The sequence below is a fragment of the Oncorhynchus tshawytscha genome, linkage group LG10, assembly GCF_018296145.1.
Source record: "Oncorhynchus tshawytscha isolate Ot180627B linkage group LG10, Otsh_v2.0, whole genome shotgun sequence".
In the NCBI taxonomy this organism is placed as follows: Eukaryota; Metazoa; Chordata; class Actinopteri; order Salmoniformes; family Salmonidae; genus Oncorhynchus; species Oncorhynchus tshawytscha.
The window spans coordinates 61,877,307-61,898,139 of record NC_056438.1 but is presented as its reverse complement, the minus strand read 5'-3'; the positions used below and the strand labels follow the sequence as shown (position 1 = coordinate 61,898,139).

Sequence of the window (20,833 nt, the reverse complement as noted above, 5' to 3'; positions counted from 1 at the left end):
TGGAACCACCAAAACTCTTCCTAGAGCTGGCCGCCCGGCCAAACTGAGCAATCGGGGGAGAAGAACTTGGTCAGGGAGGTGACCAAGAACCTGATGGTCACTCGGACAGAGGTCCAAAGTTCCTCTGTGGAGATGGGAGAACCTTCCAGAAAGACAACCATCTCTGCAGCACTCCACCAATCAGGCCTTTAAGGAAGAGTTGCCAGACTCAAGCCACTCCTCAGTAAAAGGTACATGACAGCCCACTTACAGTTTGCCAAAAGCCACCTAAAGACTCTCAGACCATGAGAAACAACATTCTCTGGTCTGATGAAACCAAGATTGCACTCTTTGGCCTGAATGCCAAGCGTCATGGAAACCTGGCACAATCCCTACAGTGAGGCATGGTGGTGCCCACATCATGCTGTGGGGATATTTTTCAGCGGCAGGGGCTGGGAGACTAGTCAGGCACGAGGGAAAGATGAACAGAGCAAAGAACAGAGAGATCCTTGATGAAAACCTGCTCCAGAGCGCTCAGGACCTCAGACACCTTCCAACAGGACAACAACCCTAAGCACACAGCCAAGACAACGCAGGAGAGGCTTCAGCACAAGTCTCTGAACGTCCTCGAGTGGCCCAGCCAGAGCCGGGACTTGAACCCGATTGAACTGAGGAGACCTGAAAATAACTGTGCAGCGACGACGCTCCCCATCCTACATGACAGAGCTTGAGAGGATCTGTAGAGAAGAATGGGAGAAACTCCCCAAATACAGGTGTGCAGGCTTGTAGTGTCATACCCAAGAATATTTGAGGCTGTAATAGTCTTTAGGTGGCTTTTGGCAAACTGTAAGTGGGCTGTCATGTACCTTTTACTGAGGAGTGGCTTGAGTCTGGCAACTCTGGCAACTCTTCCTTAAAGGCCTGATTGCTCAGTTTGGCTGCCAACGGTACTTCAACAAGGTACTGAGTAAAAGGTCTGAAAACCTAAGTAAATGTTGTATTTCATTTTTTATATATATATATACATTTTTTTTTAAATCTAAAAACCTGTTTTTGCTTTGTCATTATGGGGTATTGTATGTAAATTGATGAGGCGGGGAAACAATTTAATCAATTTTAGAACAAGGCTGTAACGTAACAAAATGTGGAAAAAGAGAAGGGGTCTGAACACTATCAGAATGCACTGTATATATTTTTCATATCTTTGTTATATTGCTTTTAAAATTGAATTTCTATTTAATTTAGTCAACCCTCCTGATATGTGATTACAGTATTACACTGATATAGTATATTTTAGTGGAGAATAGTGTATTAATTTCATTAACAAATAGCCTACAATATAGCCTAAATTGGTTATACTATGGCAATACTGCTGCCCTCCAGTGGTTGTGAAATGTGCATAACTTTAAATATCATCTGGGTCTATTTCATAGACTGTGTGATATATCTATTGCAGGTCTACACTATAGGTAAGCTGATGGGTAAGCTACAGACAAATTAAATGTAGTTACTTTTCAGAACTAGTTGCACTCATGCCCAGCCCTCTCTATCCCTCCGATGCTGACAGTGAAAGTTGGCTGAAAAGGTTGTTTTTACTGCTGTCATGCAAGGCTTCCTTTGCATTAGACACAAACAGGAAATAGACCCGAAACAGAGAGCACAGAGAATGTCTTTCTGTCATCACATGGTATCTGACAGCACACACAGCAGTTAATAACCATTTAATCACACAGTGACTTGAATCCTTTTATTATTGCACAAAAAGCTCACAAATGGCTTCAAGAAGAAACAAATGACATGGTAACAATATTATACATTTTGAAGATTTAGAAAAGCAAGTACAAATACAGAACGTGGTATACATAGCTATATACATAAAATAGGGGTAATAAAACCAGTAGTATTAGCCATAATAAAACATCAATAAACCTTCTCAAAATGGTGCATCAATCGGCCCATCCTCCCCCAGTCTTCTCCAGCAAAGGGACAACAACAGAGAGAGAGACTGGTCCAACGGCGTACTGACAGAGAGAGAACCCCCCCCCTCTTGGGACCAGAGTGGTATCATCCCACAATGCAAGACTTAAGACCTAGATAAGGGGTCTCAGGTACCCTGCAATCCTGGAGGGGTGGGCGGCTCAATATTCACCTCCACCGCCACCCCGTTGGGTTTGAGACTCCTTGTCAACAGGATGCGGATGTCGTCCTCGTCATTGAAGGGACTCTCTTTGTACTCCTGCCGAAGCCACTCCCTGTACTGGAGAGACAGACATACAGTATGTCAATTCTCTTGTCTGTTGAGGCAGCTTTATTCTATTCCTCAAGTAACTACAAGGCTACTCCACTCTCTGAAGGCTTTAATGCTTAGCACATACATTTTTTATGATAAGAAACTCCTTTTTATTGAACTTCCATCCCCTCCAAGAGTGCCTGCATCTCTTACACTGTCACCTGTACCTAGACTGACATCTTTTCCCCTGTCCTCCCTCTATCCCCCTCTGTATTGACCTGGTCAGCGTGAGTGGTCTCAAACTCCTGGAGCTGGCGCTGAAACCCCAGGTTGGGGCCAGCGCAGGGCCGGGCCACCCTCACAGCAGCCAGAGCCTCCTGCCAGCCCAGCCCTGTCACTGTCATGATGTAGGCCACCACCAGGGAGACACTCCGAGACACACCCGCCAGACTGCATGGAGAGAGGAATGGATGGTTAACCTCTTAAATGTAATGGCAAAGTGTAGATTCCCGCCTAAATAGACTTACCCAAAAGTAACTGCTATTCATGTGTAATTACATGATTCCGACATGCAAAAACGTGGCATATTTGGAAAGAAGACATCTGGGAGATTTTGAGGAAATGATCAGAAGATATATAGGAGTACACAAGATCAAGTGCACACAAAATAACTGTTATTTTATTGACAAGCTATAAGTGAATAATTCATGACTAGAGCTGAAACACATCAGATGGCTTCTACAACATGTGAACAATATCAGAAAGCAAATGGGATTGATAGACCTAACAGCTAGAAATGGGCAGATGTTTTAGTAAGTGGTGTCAGGTGTGGACGTTTCCAAGTGTCCCTAAACCTCTCCAAAGTGGCATATGTCTGTAAATTAGATCATTCCACTGCTAGTACATATTTTCAATCCTTAAATGCTATTTGTTCATTATAAAAACACAATGTCTACCATATCAACATTCAACTGTCCTTTCAACCTCTCCAAAGTGTCCGAATGTGGTAATTGCCCTGTTTTTGCACACTGGGGGTGCCTAAAAGTTATTGTTCTTTATAAAAATGAAATTTCTTAAACACCATCCTCTCACAAACATTGTGGTGGTTTTGGGGGACATACAGGGGATTTCAAGTGTTTTTGTAGCCTCTCCAAAGTGCCTGAACGTTTAGCGTAGGCATATCCAATGTATTGGTCTGTGGTGGTTGTGAGGTTGCTTTGGGCCCCAATTCAACACCAGCTGCTGTTGGAAGGCCAACTGGGAGAGAGGGGCTTGACCTTTGCTTTGGCCATCTGCTTGTGGAGAATAAAAATATTTACTGTAGCAATATCCACAAAGTGGTAAAAAAAAAGTATTATACCACTTTCTGGTCTTGTGGAGGACCTGGTAGTAGCCTATCAGAGCATCAGATAGGTCGACACCCCTCATGCTGGCATTGTAGTCCTTCACAGAAACAGGAATAGGGACATTCTTCCTCACCCATCACCCATTGGCATTTTTTACGCTTCTTGAGACATGGTCGTTATTGAATGCCTTATGCTGTGTGGTGAGCATAGTTACTTCCGTAGCAGCTTGTTAGTCCTGATCCAACGTATGGCCCCCCCTCTCTGCAGTCTTTTCATGTTGTTTACCTTGGTCTTGGGGAAACCGAGTCTGTTAGGACGAATGGTGACACAAGACCCTATTTTCTTTTTCAAGAGGTCTATGAAAACTATGGGACTAGAATAAAAATGGTCCACTAAGAGCTTGTACCCACCGCCAACTAACGGGAAGTCCATCAACTGCATAACAGAAATGGAATAATGTGTCCCTGAACAAAGGAGGGGTCAAAATCAAAAGTATTAGTCCGTATCTGGTGTGGCCACCAGCTGCATTAAGTACTGCAGTGCATCTCCTTCTAATGGACTGCACCAGATTTGCCAGTTCTTGCTGTGAGATGTTACCCCACTCTTCCACCAAGGCACCTGCAAGTTCCCAGACATTTTTGGGGGGGAATGGCCCTAGCCCTCACCCTCCAATCCAACAGGTCCCAGACATGCTCAATGGGATTGAGATCTGGGCTCTTCACTGGCCATGGCAGAACACTGACATTCCTGTCTTGCAGGAAATCACACACAGAACGAGCAGTATGGCTGGTGGTATTGTCAGGCTGGAGGGTCATGTCAGGATGAGCCTTCAGTAAGGGTACCACATGAGGGAAGAGGATGTCTTCCCTGTAATGCACAGTGTTGAGGTTGCCTTCAATGACAACATGCTCAGTCCGATGATGCTGTGACACACCCCAGACCATGACGGACTCTCCACCTCCAAATTGATCTCGCTCCAAAGTACAGGCCTCGGTGTAACGCTCTTTCCTTCGACGATAAGCGCGAATCCGACCATCAACCCTGGTGAGATGAAACCGCGACTCTTCAGTGAAGAGCACTTTCTGCCAGGCCTGTCTGGTCCAGCAACGGTGGGTTTGTGCCCATAGGCGACGTTGCTGCCGGTGATGTCTGGTGAGGACCTGCCTTACAACAGGCCTACAAGCCCTCTGTTCAGCCTCTCTCAGCCTATTGCGGACAATCTGAACACTGATGGAGGAATTGTGCATTCCTGGTGTAACTCGGGCAGTTGTTTTTGCCATTCTGTACCTGTCCCGCAGGTGTGATGTTCAGATGTACCGATCTTGTGCAGGTGTTGTTACACGTGGTCTGCCACTGCGAGGATGATCAGCTGTCCGTCCTGTCTCCTTATAGCACTGTCTTAGGTACGGACATTGCACAGTACGGACATTGCAATTTATTGCCCTGGCCACATCTGCAGTCCTCATGCGTCCTTGCAGCATGCCTAAGGCACGTTCACGCAGATAAGCAGGGACCCTGGGCATCTTTCTTTTGGTGTTTTTCAGAGTCAGTAGAAGGGCCTCTTTTAGTGTCCTACGTGTTCATAACTGTGACCTTAATTGCCTACCATCTGTAAGCTGTAAGCTGGGGGTGGTTGAAGAGGAGTGGGGTCTTTGCGGAGTAGTGGTAGTAGAATCATCAGACGGGGTGATTGACACTGCAGTGGGGGTGGTAAAAGAGGAGTGGGGTCTTTGTCAAGTGGTGGATGTAGAACCATCAGACGGGGTGATTGACACAGCAGTGGGGGGGGCTTGACCGTCGGGGTGGCACTTGCAGGGAAGGGGTGGCTCCCAAAAGTCATCATCCAAATCTTCTGCATCCTCCACTCTGTGGTGAATAAAATAAAGGGATATATTGTTGTGAGACACAGAATTACAGTTGACTAAATTTACAAAATGACATTACTGTAAAGTAAAAACACCAAGCCTAAACTTTATCTGTACAGTGACTCTCATATAAGGTGTGAAGCACACACACAATGCAAACAGTAACACAAAGGCAGAGGTGACAACCACAAATAAACAATGGCCATGAGAGTTTAGTGGCCTCTCCAAAGTTACAAAGATGAAACTTAGAACAGCAAACAGTGAACTAATATGAAACATAGACAATAACTACTTTGGAAATATATAACATTGAAATGACTTGTTACATAGGCCTATGGTAACTGAATCCAAAGCACAAAAAGCAGAACATTTGTAAAAAAAAACAATCCCTATAGTAAATATATAAAGTCATGAAAATAATTTACTTACAGATCTAAAAGTGGATCCAATCCTTCTAGAAAGAAATCTTCGTCGGCCAAGTCGAAATCTTCATTCCCCTTTTTTATATATTTTTTTATTTCACCTTTATTTAACCAGGTAGGCAAGTTGAGAACAAGTTGTCATTTACAATTGCGACCTGGCCAAGATAAAGCAAAGCAGTTCGACACATACAACGACACAGAGTTACACATGGAGTAAAACAAACATACAGTCAATAATACAGTAGAATAGTAAGTCTATATACGACGTGAGAAAATGAGGTGAGAAGGGAGGTAAAGGCAAAGAAAAGGCCATGGTGGCGAAGTAAATACAATATAGCAAGTAAAACACTGGAATGGGAGATTTGCAGTGGAAGAATGTGCGAAGTAGAAATAGAAATAATGGGGTGCAAAGGAGCAAAATAAATGAATAAATAAATACAGTAGGGGAAGAGGTACTTGTTTGGGCTAAATTATAGATGGGCTACGTACAGGTGCAGTAAACTGTGAGCTGCTATGACAGCTGGTGCTGAAAGCTAGTGAGGAAGATAAGTGTTTCCAGTTTCAGAGATTTTTGTAGTTCGTTCCAGTGACTGGCAGCAGAGAACTGGAATGAGAGGCGTCCAAAGGAAGAATTGTTTTTTTGGGGTGACCAGAGAGATATACCTGCTGGAGCACGTGCTACAGGTGGGTGCTGCTATGGTGACCAGCGAGCTGAGATAAGGGGGGACTTTACCTAAGCAGGGTCTTGTAGATGACATGGAGCTAGTGGGTTTGGCGACAAGTATGAAGCGAGGGCCAGCCAACGAGAGCGTACACGTCGCAGTGGTGGGTAGTGTATGGGGCTTTGGTGACAAAACGGATGGCACTGTGATAGACTGCATCCAATTTATAGAGTAGAGTATTGGAGGCTATTTTGTAAATGACATCGCCGAAGTCGAGGATCGATAGGATGGTCAGTTTTATGAGGCTATGTTTGGCAGCATGAGTGAAGGATGCTTTGTTGCGAAATACGAACCCAATTCTAGATTTAACTTTGGATTGGAGATGTTTGATGTGAGTCTGGAAGGAGAGTTTACAGTCTAACCAGACACCTAGGTATTTGTAGTTGTCCACATATTCTAAGTCAGAACCGTCCAGAGTAGTGATGCTGGACGGGCGGGCAGGTGCAGGCAGCGATCGGTTGAAGAGCATGCATTTGGTTTTACTTATATTTAAGAGCAGTTGGAGGCCACGGAAGGAGAGTTGTATGGCATTGAAGCTCATCTGGAGGGTTGTTAACACAGTGTCCAAAGAAGGGCCAGAAGTATACAGAATGGTGTCGTCTGTGTAGAGGTGGATCAGAGACTCACCAGCAGCAAGAGCGACATCATTGATGTATACAGAGAAGAGAGTTGGCCCAAGAATTGAACCCTGTGGCACCATCATAGAGACTGCCAGACGCCGGACAACAGGCCCGGCTGGGGGCAGAGGGTGGTCTATAGCAGGCGGCAATGGTGAGAGACTTGTTTTTAGAGAGGTGGATTTTTAAAAGTAGAAGCTCAAGTTGTTTGGGTACAGACCTGGATAGTAGGAGAGAACTCTGCAGGCTATCTCTGCAGTAGATTGCAACATCGCCCCCTTCGGCTGTTCTATCTTGTCTGAAAATGTTGTAGTTAGGGATGGAGATTTCAGAGTTTTTGGTGGTCTTCCTAAGCCAGGATTGGCAGAGTGTGCTAAAGCAGTGAATAAAACAAACTTAGGGAAGAGGTTTCTAATGTTAACATGCATGAAACCAAGGCTATTACGGTTACAGAAGTCATCAAAAGAGAGTGCCTGGGGAATAGGAGTGGAGCTAGGCACTGCAGGGCCTGGATTCACCTCTACATCACCATAGGAAAAGAGGAGGAGTGGGATAAGGGTACGGCTAAAAGCAATGAGAATTGTTTGTCTAGAACATCTGGAATAGAGAGTAAAAGGAGGTTTCTGGGGGCGATAAAATAGCTTCAAGGTATAATGTACAAACAAAGGTATGTTAGGATGTGAATACAGTGGAGGTAAACCTAGGTATTGAGTGATGATGAGAGAGATATAGTCTCTACCAGGAGATGTCATCGCATGCGTGGGTGGTGGAACTAATAGGTTGGATAAGGTATAGTGAGCAGGACTAGAGGCTCTCCAGTGAAATAAACCAATAAACATGAACCAGAACAGCAATGGACAAGGCATATTGACATTAAGGAGAGGCATGCTTAGTCGAGTGAGTAGTGAGGTTGGTTGGGGTCATGGCGATTCAGACAGCTAGCCGGGCCATCGGTAGCAAACTGGCAGAGGATGGAGGTCTGTTTTTAGCCACCTTGTGCGTTTCCATCGGTAGATTAGTGGGGTACCGTGTGGTAGAGGGGAGCAATCCAATTGGCAAAATAGATATAGTTATAGTGACCCAAGAAAATTGTCCGATAGACCTATTCAGATAGCAGCCGATAAGACAGCTAACGATTAGCAGGCCGCAGATGGGCGTTCAGGTAACGTCGCGACGGAGGGGCCAGTTGGATAACTCCCTCGGGCAAATAACGTCGGTAGTCCTGTCGTGAAGGCCCAGTGGGGCTCTGCATCGGCAGTAAAACGGGTCCGGATAGGTGATTGTAGTCCAGGAGTGGCTGATGGAACTCTTCACCTGGCTAGCTCCAGAATAATTGATGTTTGCTCCGGGACTGACGTAAGCCAATAGTCACTCGGATAGAAGCTAGCTAGCTGCAAGATCCAGGTGTAAATGTCCAGAGCTTGCGGTAGAAATCCGGGGATATGGAGAGAAAATTGGTCCGGTATGCTCTGGTCTGAGTCGCGTTGTACAAAACTGGCGATAGCTTTTCGAGCTAAAGGATAGCTGATGACCACCAACCAACCAAACTGGCTAGCTTCTGGCTAGCTTCTATTATGGATTTCAGATTTGAGGTGAATAATACTTTTTTTTAAATTGGTGAGGCGGGTTGCAGGAGAGAGTTTTGAAGTTGAGATTTTTAGAAAAAAAGATATATAAAAAGATATGCGAAGAAAAGATGTAAATATATATTTACACGGGACACGACAAGACGAGGAGAAAGGACGTCTGACTGCTATGCCATCTTGGGAATGAAGGATCCGAGTCCGACTCCAGTATTTTATTCAAAGCTTCTATGTCGGTATACTTATTCATAGTTGCTTTCTTTTTAGGTTTCTGTTCGATATTCTTAGTTTTTACCTTTTTTTACCCCTTGAGAAGCATTTTATGTTAAAGTGATGAAATCTGTTTACAATGTAATGTAGTGTGCGTCTCGTCTCTGATCCAGGTAGCAGTAGTTCGCATTACGCATAAAAGGTTCTAGGCCTTGCTTTGTCCCATCCAGGTCAACTACATATCCCTGGAAAGCTTACCTCATTGGCTACAAGACTGTCAAGGTGCCATAGTAGCCAATTCCCTGTGTAATGGATGCCTACAGCGCGTCAGCCGGCAACATCATAGTTGCCGGCTATAGTCATTCGGTGGACATTGGCCATTCGATCTTGCCATTAAGTCATACATCATCAGATAACATTGGCAATAAGCTAGATTTGCTCCTACCAACCTAGGGATTAATTTCATATGCCCCATGTAGCGAAAACACAGACCAAATCAAAGCTTACCTTGTAAGACCCATGAGGATTTGGCATGGGTCCCCGTAAACCGCTACAGAGGGTAGTGCGTACGGCCCAGTACACCACTGGGGGGCAAGCTTCCTGCCATCCAGGACCTATATGACCTGGGGTGGCAGGTATCCTAGTGGTCAGAGCGTTGGACTAGTAACCGTAAGGTTGCAAGATCGAATCCCCGAGCTGACAAGGTAAAAATCTGTAGTTCTGCCCCTGAACAAGGCAGTTAACCCACTGTTCCTAGGCCATCACTGAAAATAAGAATTTGTCCTTAACTGACTTGCCAGGTAAAATAAAAATAAATATAATAGGTGGTAACAGAAGAAAGCCCATAAAATTGTCACAGACTCCAGTCACCCAAGTCATAGACTGTTTTCTCTGCTACCGCACGGCAAGCGATACTAGGACCAAAAGGCTCCTTAACAGCCTCTACCCCCAAGCCATAAGACTGCTGAACAATTAATCAAATAGCCACCTGGACTATTACATTGACCCCTTCCATTTTTTTTACACTGCTGCTACTCACTGTTTATTATCTAAGCATAGTCACTTCCCCTCTACCTACATGTACAAATTACCTCGACTAACCTGTACCCCCTCACACTGACTCGGTACCGGTACCCCCTGTATATAGCCTCGTTATTACTTTGTTATTGCGTTACTTTTTATTATTTTTCCTTTCCTTTATTTTGTAAATATTTTCTTAACTCATTTCAAGCATTTCACGGTAAGGTCTACACTTGTATTCGACCCATGTGACAAATAAAGTTTGATTCGATTATAATTTGTTTGATGAAAACGTTGGGTAAAATAAACATTTTGACTCTCGGCACTGGTGATCAATAACAGTAGGTCACAGGCAGCTGAATAACATATCCTTATGATCTGCGGAGTCACGGCTTTTGGTGTTTATCAGTGTATTCCGTGTTTATTCCGTTTATGCTTTACAACGCTAACCGGAATGAAGGTAGCAGCCATCTTGAAATGAGGTTATCGGCTCGGCCACCCCTTATAAATCCGTATGCCCATATATGGTAGTAAGTCACACCAAAGACTTTAAGGCGCCGATCAATAGCCAAGATACTCAGCTTTCCGCAGACATCCTGGTTTTGCAGATAGGGTCTACCATTCTCATACCAGCCCTCAATTCAATAAAACAAATCAAATAGGGTCCCCAAATATGGGGACTTTACATTTAAGAGGGAGGGATGGATAGGAGCTGGCATGGCCATGATAGAGATAAAGGGCTGTCTTCTGTATTTCTCAGAAGACCCTCACCAGAGATACCTCAGATAGTTGAACAACACAACACATTCAAATCAAGATTGTTGTTTGGGGAAGTTCAAGAATAGCCTTCTGCGTTATCTGTCTATGTGCTGCTTACCATAGTCACACATGGGTTCACTTGTGAGCACTCAGATTAACCCGGAGATACAGTAACAGATGGACAAAGTTTATGACTCACCAGTGGACCAGACAGCCCTCTCCTTTCAGCCGGGACTCGTGCATGAACATGATGCTCTGTTTGAAGTGCTGTGTCCTGAGAATGACACACATACAGGTTATGTACAGTCATAAGCAGGTCATAACACAATAACAAACCAGTTACCATTCCCACAGTAGTAACAACATTGTATTTGTTGTGGAAGACAAAGAATATAGGACAAGTAACATTAAATTTGACAAAAAAGCTGTAAAACGGGCCCTCCACCCCAGTCATAGAAAGTGGGGGGATGAGTGGGTAACGACTCATAATGCTGAGAGGAGAACAACTCATAATAATGGCTGGAATGGAGTGAATGGAAAGGTGGAAAAACACACATGGAAACCATGTGTTTGATGTGTTCGATACTATTCCATTTATTCCCTTCCAGGTATTACTATGAGCCCATCCTCCCTAATTACGGCGCCAACAGCCACCTGTGGTGTGTGAGCAGTGAAGGGTATGGGTGAGGGGAGGGCCGTAGGGGTGAGCATGGGTGTGTTCTTCTAGGCCCTAGGGCCATCTATCTATCCTCCTGACAGGACCAGGATGAGCAAGTGGTGTCTGTCCATCTTTGGCTAGCCAGGGCCAGTTTAACATTTCACCTGCAGGTTTCACACACCTTGCTGGAGAGGCAAGGTGTGGGAGTAACAGGGGACTTGACAGCGACATCTGGGTGCCTGGGTGTTAGTGTGTGCGTGAGTCTTTTTCGGGGGTGTTATAAAAATAGAGGCGAAGTGCAGACGGACGTGGCAACTCATAGAGAACCAGAGACTTCCTGTTCCTTCCTGCATAGAGGACCAGGCCACCTGCACTCTATGCACTCAACCAGAGGAAATGTGTGTGTGCATTTGTGCATGTTTTTACAGCATCTATCTATCCACCTATTTATGTATGTATATGTTGGTATGTCGGTGCTCACTACATCTCTGCATGTTTATTGTCTTAATCCTAATGAGTAAAACGCATTCCATGATTTCTCATTAGGGAAATAAGAAGCCGAATCGCCTAGTCAGCTGGTGATTTATTCAGTGCTTTGATTCACAGTCAACTGGTGAGCATGTGAAGCATATCATTTTCATATCAGGAGAACATGAACTAGAGACGCCCACACAGAGTGTGTGTGCTAGATAGAATGGATCTGACTGGTCTAGTCTGCTTCAGTCCGGTGCTGTTCTGTTCTGTATGGTAGCCTTGTGTACTGTGTGGTGCTGTGTGTTGGGCTACTTACAGGTTTTGTGTGGGCAGGTCCGCTGCTGAGATGCATAGATAGGTAATCTCCTGCAGGAAAACATACAACTGTTATACGCTCTAACACAATTACAATCTAACAGGCAAAGCATGCCGACAGGATCGTTGTAAACACCACTCTGTACACACTATTACATAATGCTCTCAGTCTTACAAGTGTGTCTGCAAACAATAACAACCATTATGTAAGCTTACACACCAGGTCCTATCCTATAGACTGTGTTTCTGATGTGGTGATTGCAGCTGTAGTGGGGAAGTAAAGGAACGGGACAGACTGTGCTAGTTTCTATAGGGAGTAGTAGAATATGAGAACACCAAATCCCACACAAGCTAGAGCCAGAGCACTGGGTCAGAAACTAAAAAGAATACTCCTCTCTACCGCCTACACCCTCCCACAGAGCTCATACAGGCTCCAACAAATGATTTCTATTGATGTAATGTGAACCTGTTTTGTTTGGGATGGGGCCTAGTCTAATATTACACACTAAGCCACATTCCCATACTGCTGTCCTGAATTATCTGACAGGCTGGTCCAGGGGCAAACATATACCATGCTCTTATAGGAAGAGCAGTCATGAGGACTGACATGGGGACTGTCAATTTATTTGCTTAACCAAACTGTGTCCGCATTCTTGGATGCAAATCTTGATTTGTCACATTAACATCCATCCAAATTGGATTTTGAAACTGGATTTTGTGTGTGCATACGCTACAGACAGGCATTAAGGAACGTGTGTTAATGCATGTGTCAGGTGTCATTAGATCACGTACATTCATATAATATCATGCTGAAAGGAGGTCTGATGCGGTATTTAGCCATTTTGATCTAGCGAATGGTCCACTGGGAATTGTTTTCTTACCGGCAGGATAGGGGCTGCACTGTCATGGATGGAGAGGATGTGTGTGATGTTGTTCCTCGCTAACTGCTCTCTGTCCCTCGCATCTAAAGGAAAACAAGTATTGAATGACAAAACACATGAATCATCTATTAAATATTCATAGAATGTTCTCAAATATGAATGTGCCACTGAAATGTACTGGAAGGGAAAATGGTGAAGGGGTGTCTTCATTGGTCTTATCCTTAGCTCAAGCCTTTGACCAGTACAGCTGGGAAGAAACACTTACCTTTGAAGTTTCCCAAGTACAAGTCAGGCAGGACCTATGGGAAGGTAAGAATTGAATATTATTGTGTGACCTGTTGTTTACATTCACTAGTGTTCTTAAACCTGACATAATTACAACAAGCATTTCATTCATTACACAAATAACTAGGCTAAGCAACAATATTACTACTTAAACACAAGCCCCTGGGCCTATACTCCTGTGCCACTATTGACAGCAAAGACGAAACTCAAATATATAGCCTGTGTTCTCAAGGAAAGACAACATGGAGGTGCAGAGACTGTATATTTAGTTTGACACCAAATACCAGAGGCGAGTGAGCTCACATAACCGACACAGTTCACTCTGATGATAGTGATAATAAGACATGTTAATGTAGGATCTGTGTGTGTGTGTGTGTGTGTATACTACCATTCAAAAGTTTGGGGTCACTTAGAAATGTCTTTGTTTTTGAAAGAAAATCATTTTTTTTGTCCATTAAAATAACATAAAATTGATCAGAAATACAGTTGTAGACATTGTTAATGTTGTAGATGACTATTGTAGCTGGAAACGTCGTAATAATACTTGAAAGTACTACTTAAGTCGTTTTTTGGGTTATCTATACTTTTTACTCCACACATTTTCCATGTCACCCAAAAGTGAAAAATGGTCAATTCACACACTTATCACCCCTACTGCCTCTGATCTGGCGGACTCACTAAACACAAATGCTTTGTTTGTAAATTATGTCTGAGTGTTGGAGTGTGACCCTGGCTATCCATAACATTCCCTTTTACTTGAGTCATTGGGTACTTTTTCATCCACTGTGTGTGTTTATGTGTGCGTGTGTGTTTATGTGTGTGTGTGTGTGTGTGTTTATGTGTGTGTTTGCGTGTTTATGTGTGTGTGTGTGTGTGTGTGTGTGTTTATGTGTGTGTGTGCATGTGTGTGTGTGTGCCTGCGTCCCTCATACCTCTCCTCCCCCATCTCAAACCCAGCTGGAATAACAGTGATGAGAGGTGCAGAAAGCTTTTCCAATTGAAATGAGTTGATGACACCTGTTGTGTACACCAAGTACCAAGCCAACATTTGAGAAGGTCAATTGCTAAAGTATCCATGATGACACGGAGCCTACAGTATGTGATAAGACACAGCAATGCATTACACCCATAAGTAATATCATCAAATGTAGCATGCTTTGCTTTAGCAACATTTTCAACAGAAATCTGTCCAATGTGTAGCCAAGGAGTTGGTATGTAAAAGCACAACGCCTACACACCGGGTGTGTCTACTTTGATAGACAGCTAGAGTCATTAAAGTGTACAGTGTACAGTAGCATACATACAGCGACAAACAGACACTCTTATGGCAGATGGCCTGAAGTGGAATATGCTATTATGCAATTGTGCACCGATTCAATATAAATGAGACGCAATACGTGTTCATAACACCAATAGAACACACGCATTAAACACATTTGACTACACGCGTTTGATTGACATTCTATATTCATTGAAACCCCCTGTCTACAGAACTACTGTAGCCTACTCAGCGACCATGCGTAAACTTTGCTTTAGGAGCGCATGCATAGGCTGTATATCAACGAATAACATACCTTATTGAGCCCATTACCCATTCTAAACGAAGAATTCTGTAAAACCAACAAATGGAAATTACGGCATTTATTGTTGTACTCTTGTTTCGAGAAGTAGGTCTCCAACGGCTTTCCCGAGAGCTCCCCAAATTGCGAGCGATCGAATACTCACACAGTCTGCAGCAGCGCTGTTCCCTAAAGCTCCCGATGTTTTCAATGCTTCCTGGGATATGTAGTTTTTTCTCATCTAGAGAGGCATGGTCTCTGTAAATGAAGGATGGCAGGCCTACGCTTATTTTTATATTCACAATTTGTATACAGTCTATGCCACAGACTCTATGGGTAGACTTCACCGACAGTGGGCTCCAAAATGACTGTCACCCCTGACTGGCAACGCACAAACAATACTTAAAAATATATTTAAAATATAATTAGAGATAAACTCAAAATACCAACATGTGAGAAATACTGTACATTATTAATGTTTCAATGAAACTAACCAAAATCATACAATTATTTAATACAAAATACATTTCACCAACATCAAGGTTTCATAATTATTGGCACTCCTCACTCAGTACTTAGAGCAACCACCTCTGGCAAGGATAACAGCAAGGTTAAGTAACACATTTGGAGGGATTTTGGACCATTCCTCTACACAGATCCTTTCAAGATCCTTCACATTTTTTGGTTTCGCTTATCAACTGACCTCTTCAACTCAGCCCACAGGTTTTTCATTGGATTGAGTTTCAGCGACTGAGATGGCCATGGCAGAACATTGATTTTGTTGTCACAGAACCATTTCTGTGTGGATCTTGAGGTATATTTTGGGTCATTGTCTTGTTGGAAAGTCCACCTACGGACAAGTCCCAGCCTTCTGGCAGAGGCAACCAGATTGTCAGCCAAAATTGCCTGATACTTGGTGGAATTCATTATGCCATCAATATTAACATGTGCCCCTGTACCTCTGGAATTAAAACAGCCCCAAAACATCACTGACCCACCACCATATTTCACCATGGGTATGAGGTGCCTCTCCTTGTATGCATCTCTGTTTTGACGCCAAACATGCCGATGCTGTATCTGACCAAAACGTTCAATTTTGGCCTCATCTGACCAGAGAACCTACTTCCAGTCATAATTGAAATGACGTTTGGCAAACTCCAAGCGCTTGCGTCTGTGTCTTGCGGTCAGAAAGGTCTGACCCCAAGACGCCACCAAGGCCTGCAATTATTTCACAGTGATTCTTGGGGATTTTATTGCTTCTCTCACCATCCTCCTCCCTATCCTGGGGGGGATGCATTTCCATCTACCCGTGAGGCTTTCAACTGTTCCATATTTTTTATCTTTAAAAAAAATAATTGCCCTGACAGTGCTCAGTGGTATAATAAATCATTTGTGGATCTTCTTGTAGCCATTACCAGATTTATGAAGGTCTATGACCATCTGTCTCTTTTGAACTGCCAGTTATTTTGTTTTTCTTCATGGTGTTGGATGATAAAATATATTGCATGCGTGTTACCTCATTTTTATACCCTAGTGAAACAGGAAGTGATGTAATGGCTCAATATAGTTCCGTAAGACTTCGATAAACATAAATAAGTCGAATTTAATTCCTGGTTTAATTTTGGTAGATGTAATTTACAATAGTCTTTAAGGGTGCCATTAATTGTGAAACCTTGATTTGGAGGACATTGATTTTTAATTAAATCAATACATTATTTTGGTGGGTTCCATTGAAACATTAATAAAGTACAGTATTTCTCACATGTTGGTATTTTGAGTTTATCTCCATAATTATATTGTTTATATTTTTTAAAGTATTGTTTGTGCATTGCCAGTCAGGGGTGCCAGTCATTTTGGAGCCCACTGTATAGGCAATAGGCATACAGTCAAAGATCTCTCAACTCATGAATGAAGGAATGGACATAGAGTTGTTTTCTCTTGTGTCAAAACAAAAGTATTCTAATTTCACAACATACATACTCATGGGTAAAAGCCACTCACTGAACATTTTTGTTTATCATTATTTTTTTATATATTTTTTATTTCGCCTTTATTTAACCAGGTAGGCTAGTTGAGAACCAGTATTAATTTACAACTGCGACCTGGCCAAGATAACCCAAAGCAGTGTGATAAAAACAACAACACAGAGTTACACATGGGATATACAAATGTACAGTCAATGACACAACTGAAAAATCAGTATACAGTGTGTGCAAATGAAGTAAGGAGGTAAGGCAATAAATCGGCCATAGTGGCGAAGTAATTACAATTTAGAAATTTACACTGGAGTGATATGTGTGCAGATGAGGATGTGCAATTAGAAATACTGGTGTACAAAAGAGCAGAAAAACAAAAACAAATATGGGGATGAGGTAGGTACAGTTGAAGTCAGAATTATCATACTGTACACATTAGCAAAATACATTTAAACTCAGTTTTTCACAATTTCTGACATTTAATCCAAGTAAAAATTCCCTGTCTTAAGTCAGTTAGGAACACCACTTTATTTTAAGAATGTGAAATGTCAGAATAATAGTAGAGAGAATTATTTATTTAAGCTTTTATTTCTTTCATCACATTCCCAGTGGGTCAGAAGTTTACGTACACTCAATTAGTATTTGGTAGCATTGCCTTTAACGTTTTTAACTTCGGTCAAACGTTTCAGGCAGCCCTTCACAAGCTTCCCACAATAAGTTGGGTGAATTTTGGCCCATTCCTCCTGACAGAGCTGGTGTAACTGAGTCAGGTTGTAAGACCTCCTTCTGCCCACACATTTTCTATAGGATTGAGGTCAGGACTTTGGTGATGGCCACTCCAATACCTTGACTTTGTTGTCCTTAAGCCATTTTGCCACAACTTTGGAAGTATGCTTGGGGTCATTGTCCATTTGGAAGACCCATTTGCGACCAAGCTTTAACTTCATGTCTGATGTCTTGAGATGTTGCTTCAATATATCCACATAATTGTTCCCCCTCATGATGCCATCTATTTTGTGAAGTGCACCAGGCCCTCCTGCAGCGATGCAATGCTACTACTTGCTTCATGGTTGAAATGGTAATCTTCGGCTTGCAAGCCTCCCCCTTTTTCCTTAGAACATAACGATGGTCATTATGGCCAAACAGTTCTATTTTTGTTTCATCAGACCAGAGGACATTTCTCCAAAAAGTATGATCTTTGTCCCCATGTGCAGTTGCAAACCATAGTCAGGCTTTTTTATGGTGGTTTTGGAGCAGTGGCTTCGGCACCAACCATCTGTGGCCGCAGATGTCACACTGCCGTTCGGTGCCAGGTTGGTTCCTCTGGGGATCGAGGCAGCAGGTAGGGCGCTCTGGCGTCACCCCAGGTGAGCTGGCACCATTCTCACCCAGAGCACTCTGTTGCACATATGTTTGTGTATGTCACTTTCCCTGAGTTTTCCCCGCATTCCCAGCATAAGGCGCTCGTCGATTCCGGTGCGGCTGGGAATTTTATTGACAGAGCATTAGCCTATAGTCCAGGGATCCCCAATGTTCCCGTGGCTGTGCCTTTCCCCATTCATGCCTTAGATAGGCGACCATTAGGGTCAGGGTTGATTAGGGAGGCCACCGCTCCTCTGGGTATGGGGACGCCGGGGGGTCACAAGGAGAGAATTAGTCTCTTCCTCATAGACTCTCCTGTGTTTCCCGTGGTGCTGTGCCTACCCTGGTTAGCTTGTCATAACCCCACTGTTTCTTGGCCACAGAGGGCTCTCACGGTGTGGTCACGAGAGTGCTCCGGTAGGTGTTTAGGGGTTTCTGTTGGTGCTACTACGGTGGAGAGTCCAGACCAGGTCTCCACCGTGCGCATTCCCCCTGAATATGCTGATTTGGCTCTCGCCTCCTCTAAAAAGAAGGCGACTCAATTACCACCTCATCGAAGGGGCGATTGTGCGATAAATCTCCTGGTAGACCCTGCACTTGCCAGGAGTAACGTGCATCCCCTCTCACAGGCGGAGACGGAGGCTATGGAAACATATGTCTCCAAATCCCTGCGTCAGGGGTACATTCGGCCCTCCACTTCACCCTCCTCCGAGTTTCTTTTTTGTGAGGGAGATCTGCGTCCGTGTATTGACTATCGGGGTCTGAATCAGATCACTGTGAGGTATAGTTACCCGCTACCGCTCATAGCCACAGTGATTGAGTCAATGAACGGGGCGCGCTTCTTCACCAAACTAGATCTCAGGAGCGCTTACAACCTGGTGCGTATCCGGGAGGGAGACGAGTTGAAGACGGCTTTCAGTACCACTTCAGGGCACTATGAGTACCTCGTCATGCCGTACGGGTTGATGAATGCGCCATCAGTCTTCCAAGCCTTTGTAGACGAGATATTCAGGGACCTGCACGGGAAGTGTGAGGTGGTGTATATTGATGACATTTTGATATACTCCGCTACACGTGCCGAGCATGTGTCCCTGGTGCGCAGGGTGCTTTGTTGCGTGTTGGTGCATGACCTGTACGTCAAGGCTGATAAGTGCCTGTTCTTCCAACAGTCCGTCTCCTTCCTAGGGTATCGCATTTCCACCTCAGGGGTGGAGATGGAGAGTGACTGCATTTCAGCCGTGCGTAATTGGCCGACTCCCCCCACGGTAAAGGAGGTGCAGCGGTTCTTAGGGTTTGCCAACTACTACCGGGGGTTTATCCCGTGTTTTGGTCAGGTAGCGGCTCCCATTACCTCACTGCTGAAGGGGGGCCCGGTACGCTTGCAGTGGTCAGCTGAGGCAGACCTGAGGGCTCTGTTTACCTCGGCTCCCGTGCTGGCCCATAGATCCCTCTTTGGCATTTATAGTGGAGGTGGATGTGTCCGAGGCTGGGATAGGAGCTGTGCTCTCACAGCGCTCAGGTACGCCACCAAAGGTCCGCCCCTGTGCCTTCTTCTCGAAGAAGCTCAGCAAGGCAGAGCGAAACTATGATGTGGGGGACCGGGAGCTGTTGGCTGTCGCCAAGGCCTTGAAGGCGTGGAGACATTGGCTTGAGGGGGCTTGACACCCTTTTCTCATCTCGACTGTCCACCGCAATCTGGAGTACATCCGGGCAGCGAGGAGACTGAACCCTCGCCAGGCAAGTTGGGCCATGTTTTTCATCCATTTTGTGTTTACCGTTTCCTACAGACCAGGCTCCCAGAACGTTAAAGCAGACACATTGTCCCAGCTGTGTGACACAGAGGAGCAGCCCTTGGATCCCACTCTCATACTCCCCACCTCCTGCCTGGTGGCGCCGGTAGTGTGGGAGCTGGACACGGACATTGAGCAGGCGTTATGTGCGGAGCCCGCTCCCTTCCAGTGTCCCGCTGGGCATCTGTACGTCCCGTCTGCTGTTCGTGACCGGTTGATATATTGGGCCCACACGTCACCCTCCTCTGGTCATCCTGGAATCGGTCGGACAGTGCGCTGTTTGAGCGGGAGGTACTGGTGGCCTACCTTGGCTAAGGACGTGAGTGTTTATGTTTCCTCCTGCTCGGTGTGCGCCCAGTGTAAGGCTCAGAGGCACCTACCCAGAGGTAAGCTACACCCCTTACCCGTTCCACAGCGGCCTTGGTCGCACCTGTCGGTGGATTTTCTGACTGATCTTCCACTCTCACAGGGTATCACCGTGATCCTGGTCGTTGTGAATCGTTTCTCTAAATCCTGTCGTCTCCTCCCTCTGCCAGGTCTCCCTACGGCCCTACAGACTGCGGAGGCCTTGTTTACACACATCTTCCGGCACTACGGGGTGCCTGAGGATATAGTGTCTGATCGGGGTCCCCAGCTCACGTCTAGGGTCTGGAAGGCGTTCATGGAATGTCTGGGGGTCTTGATCAGTCTTACTTCAGGGTTTCACCCTGAGAGTAATGGGCAGGTGAGAGAGTGAACCAGGATGTCGGTAGGTTTATGCGGTCCTATTGCCAGTACCGG

The 20,833-nt window shown here is 44.7% G+C and overlaps 1 protein-coding gene across 2 annotated transcripts; it reads right to left on the bottom strand.

Annotated features, from left to right (window-relative positions):
* Positions 1 to 1,712: 1,712 nt before the first annotated feature.
* On the bottom strand, positions 1,713 to 15,278 carry dusp22b (dual specificity phosphatase 22b). Of its 2 annotated transcripts, none has more exons than XM_024435812.2 (7): positions 15,092 to 15,278; positions 13,347 to 13,380; positions 13,082 to 13,164; positions 12,202 to 12,251; positions 10,953 to 11,027; positions 2,488 to 2,659; positions 1,713 to 2,236 (listed from the first exon to the last, which is right to left on the bottom strand). In XM_024435812.2, exons 1-7 carry the CDS (start codon positions 15,164 to 15,166, stop codon positions 2,084 to 2,086), a joined length of 642 nt encoding a protein of 213 aa, XP_024291580.1. In that variant the 5' UTR covers positions 15,167 to 15,278; the 3' UTR covers positions 1,713 to 2,083. The 2 variants fall into 2 exon arrangements, with proteins under 2 accessions (XP_024291580.1, XP_024291581.1); XM_024435813.2 differs by lacking the exon at positions 15,092 to 15,278 and adding an exon at positions 14,941 to 15,085.
* Between the last annotated feature and the right edge of the window lie 5,555 nt (positions 15,279 to 20,833).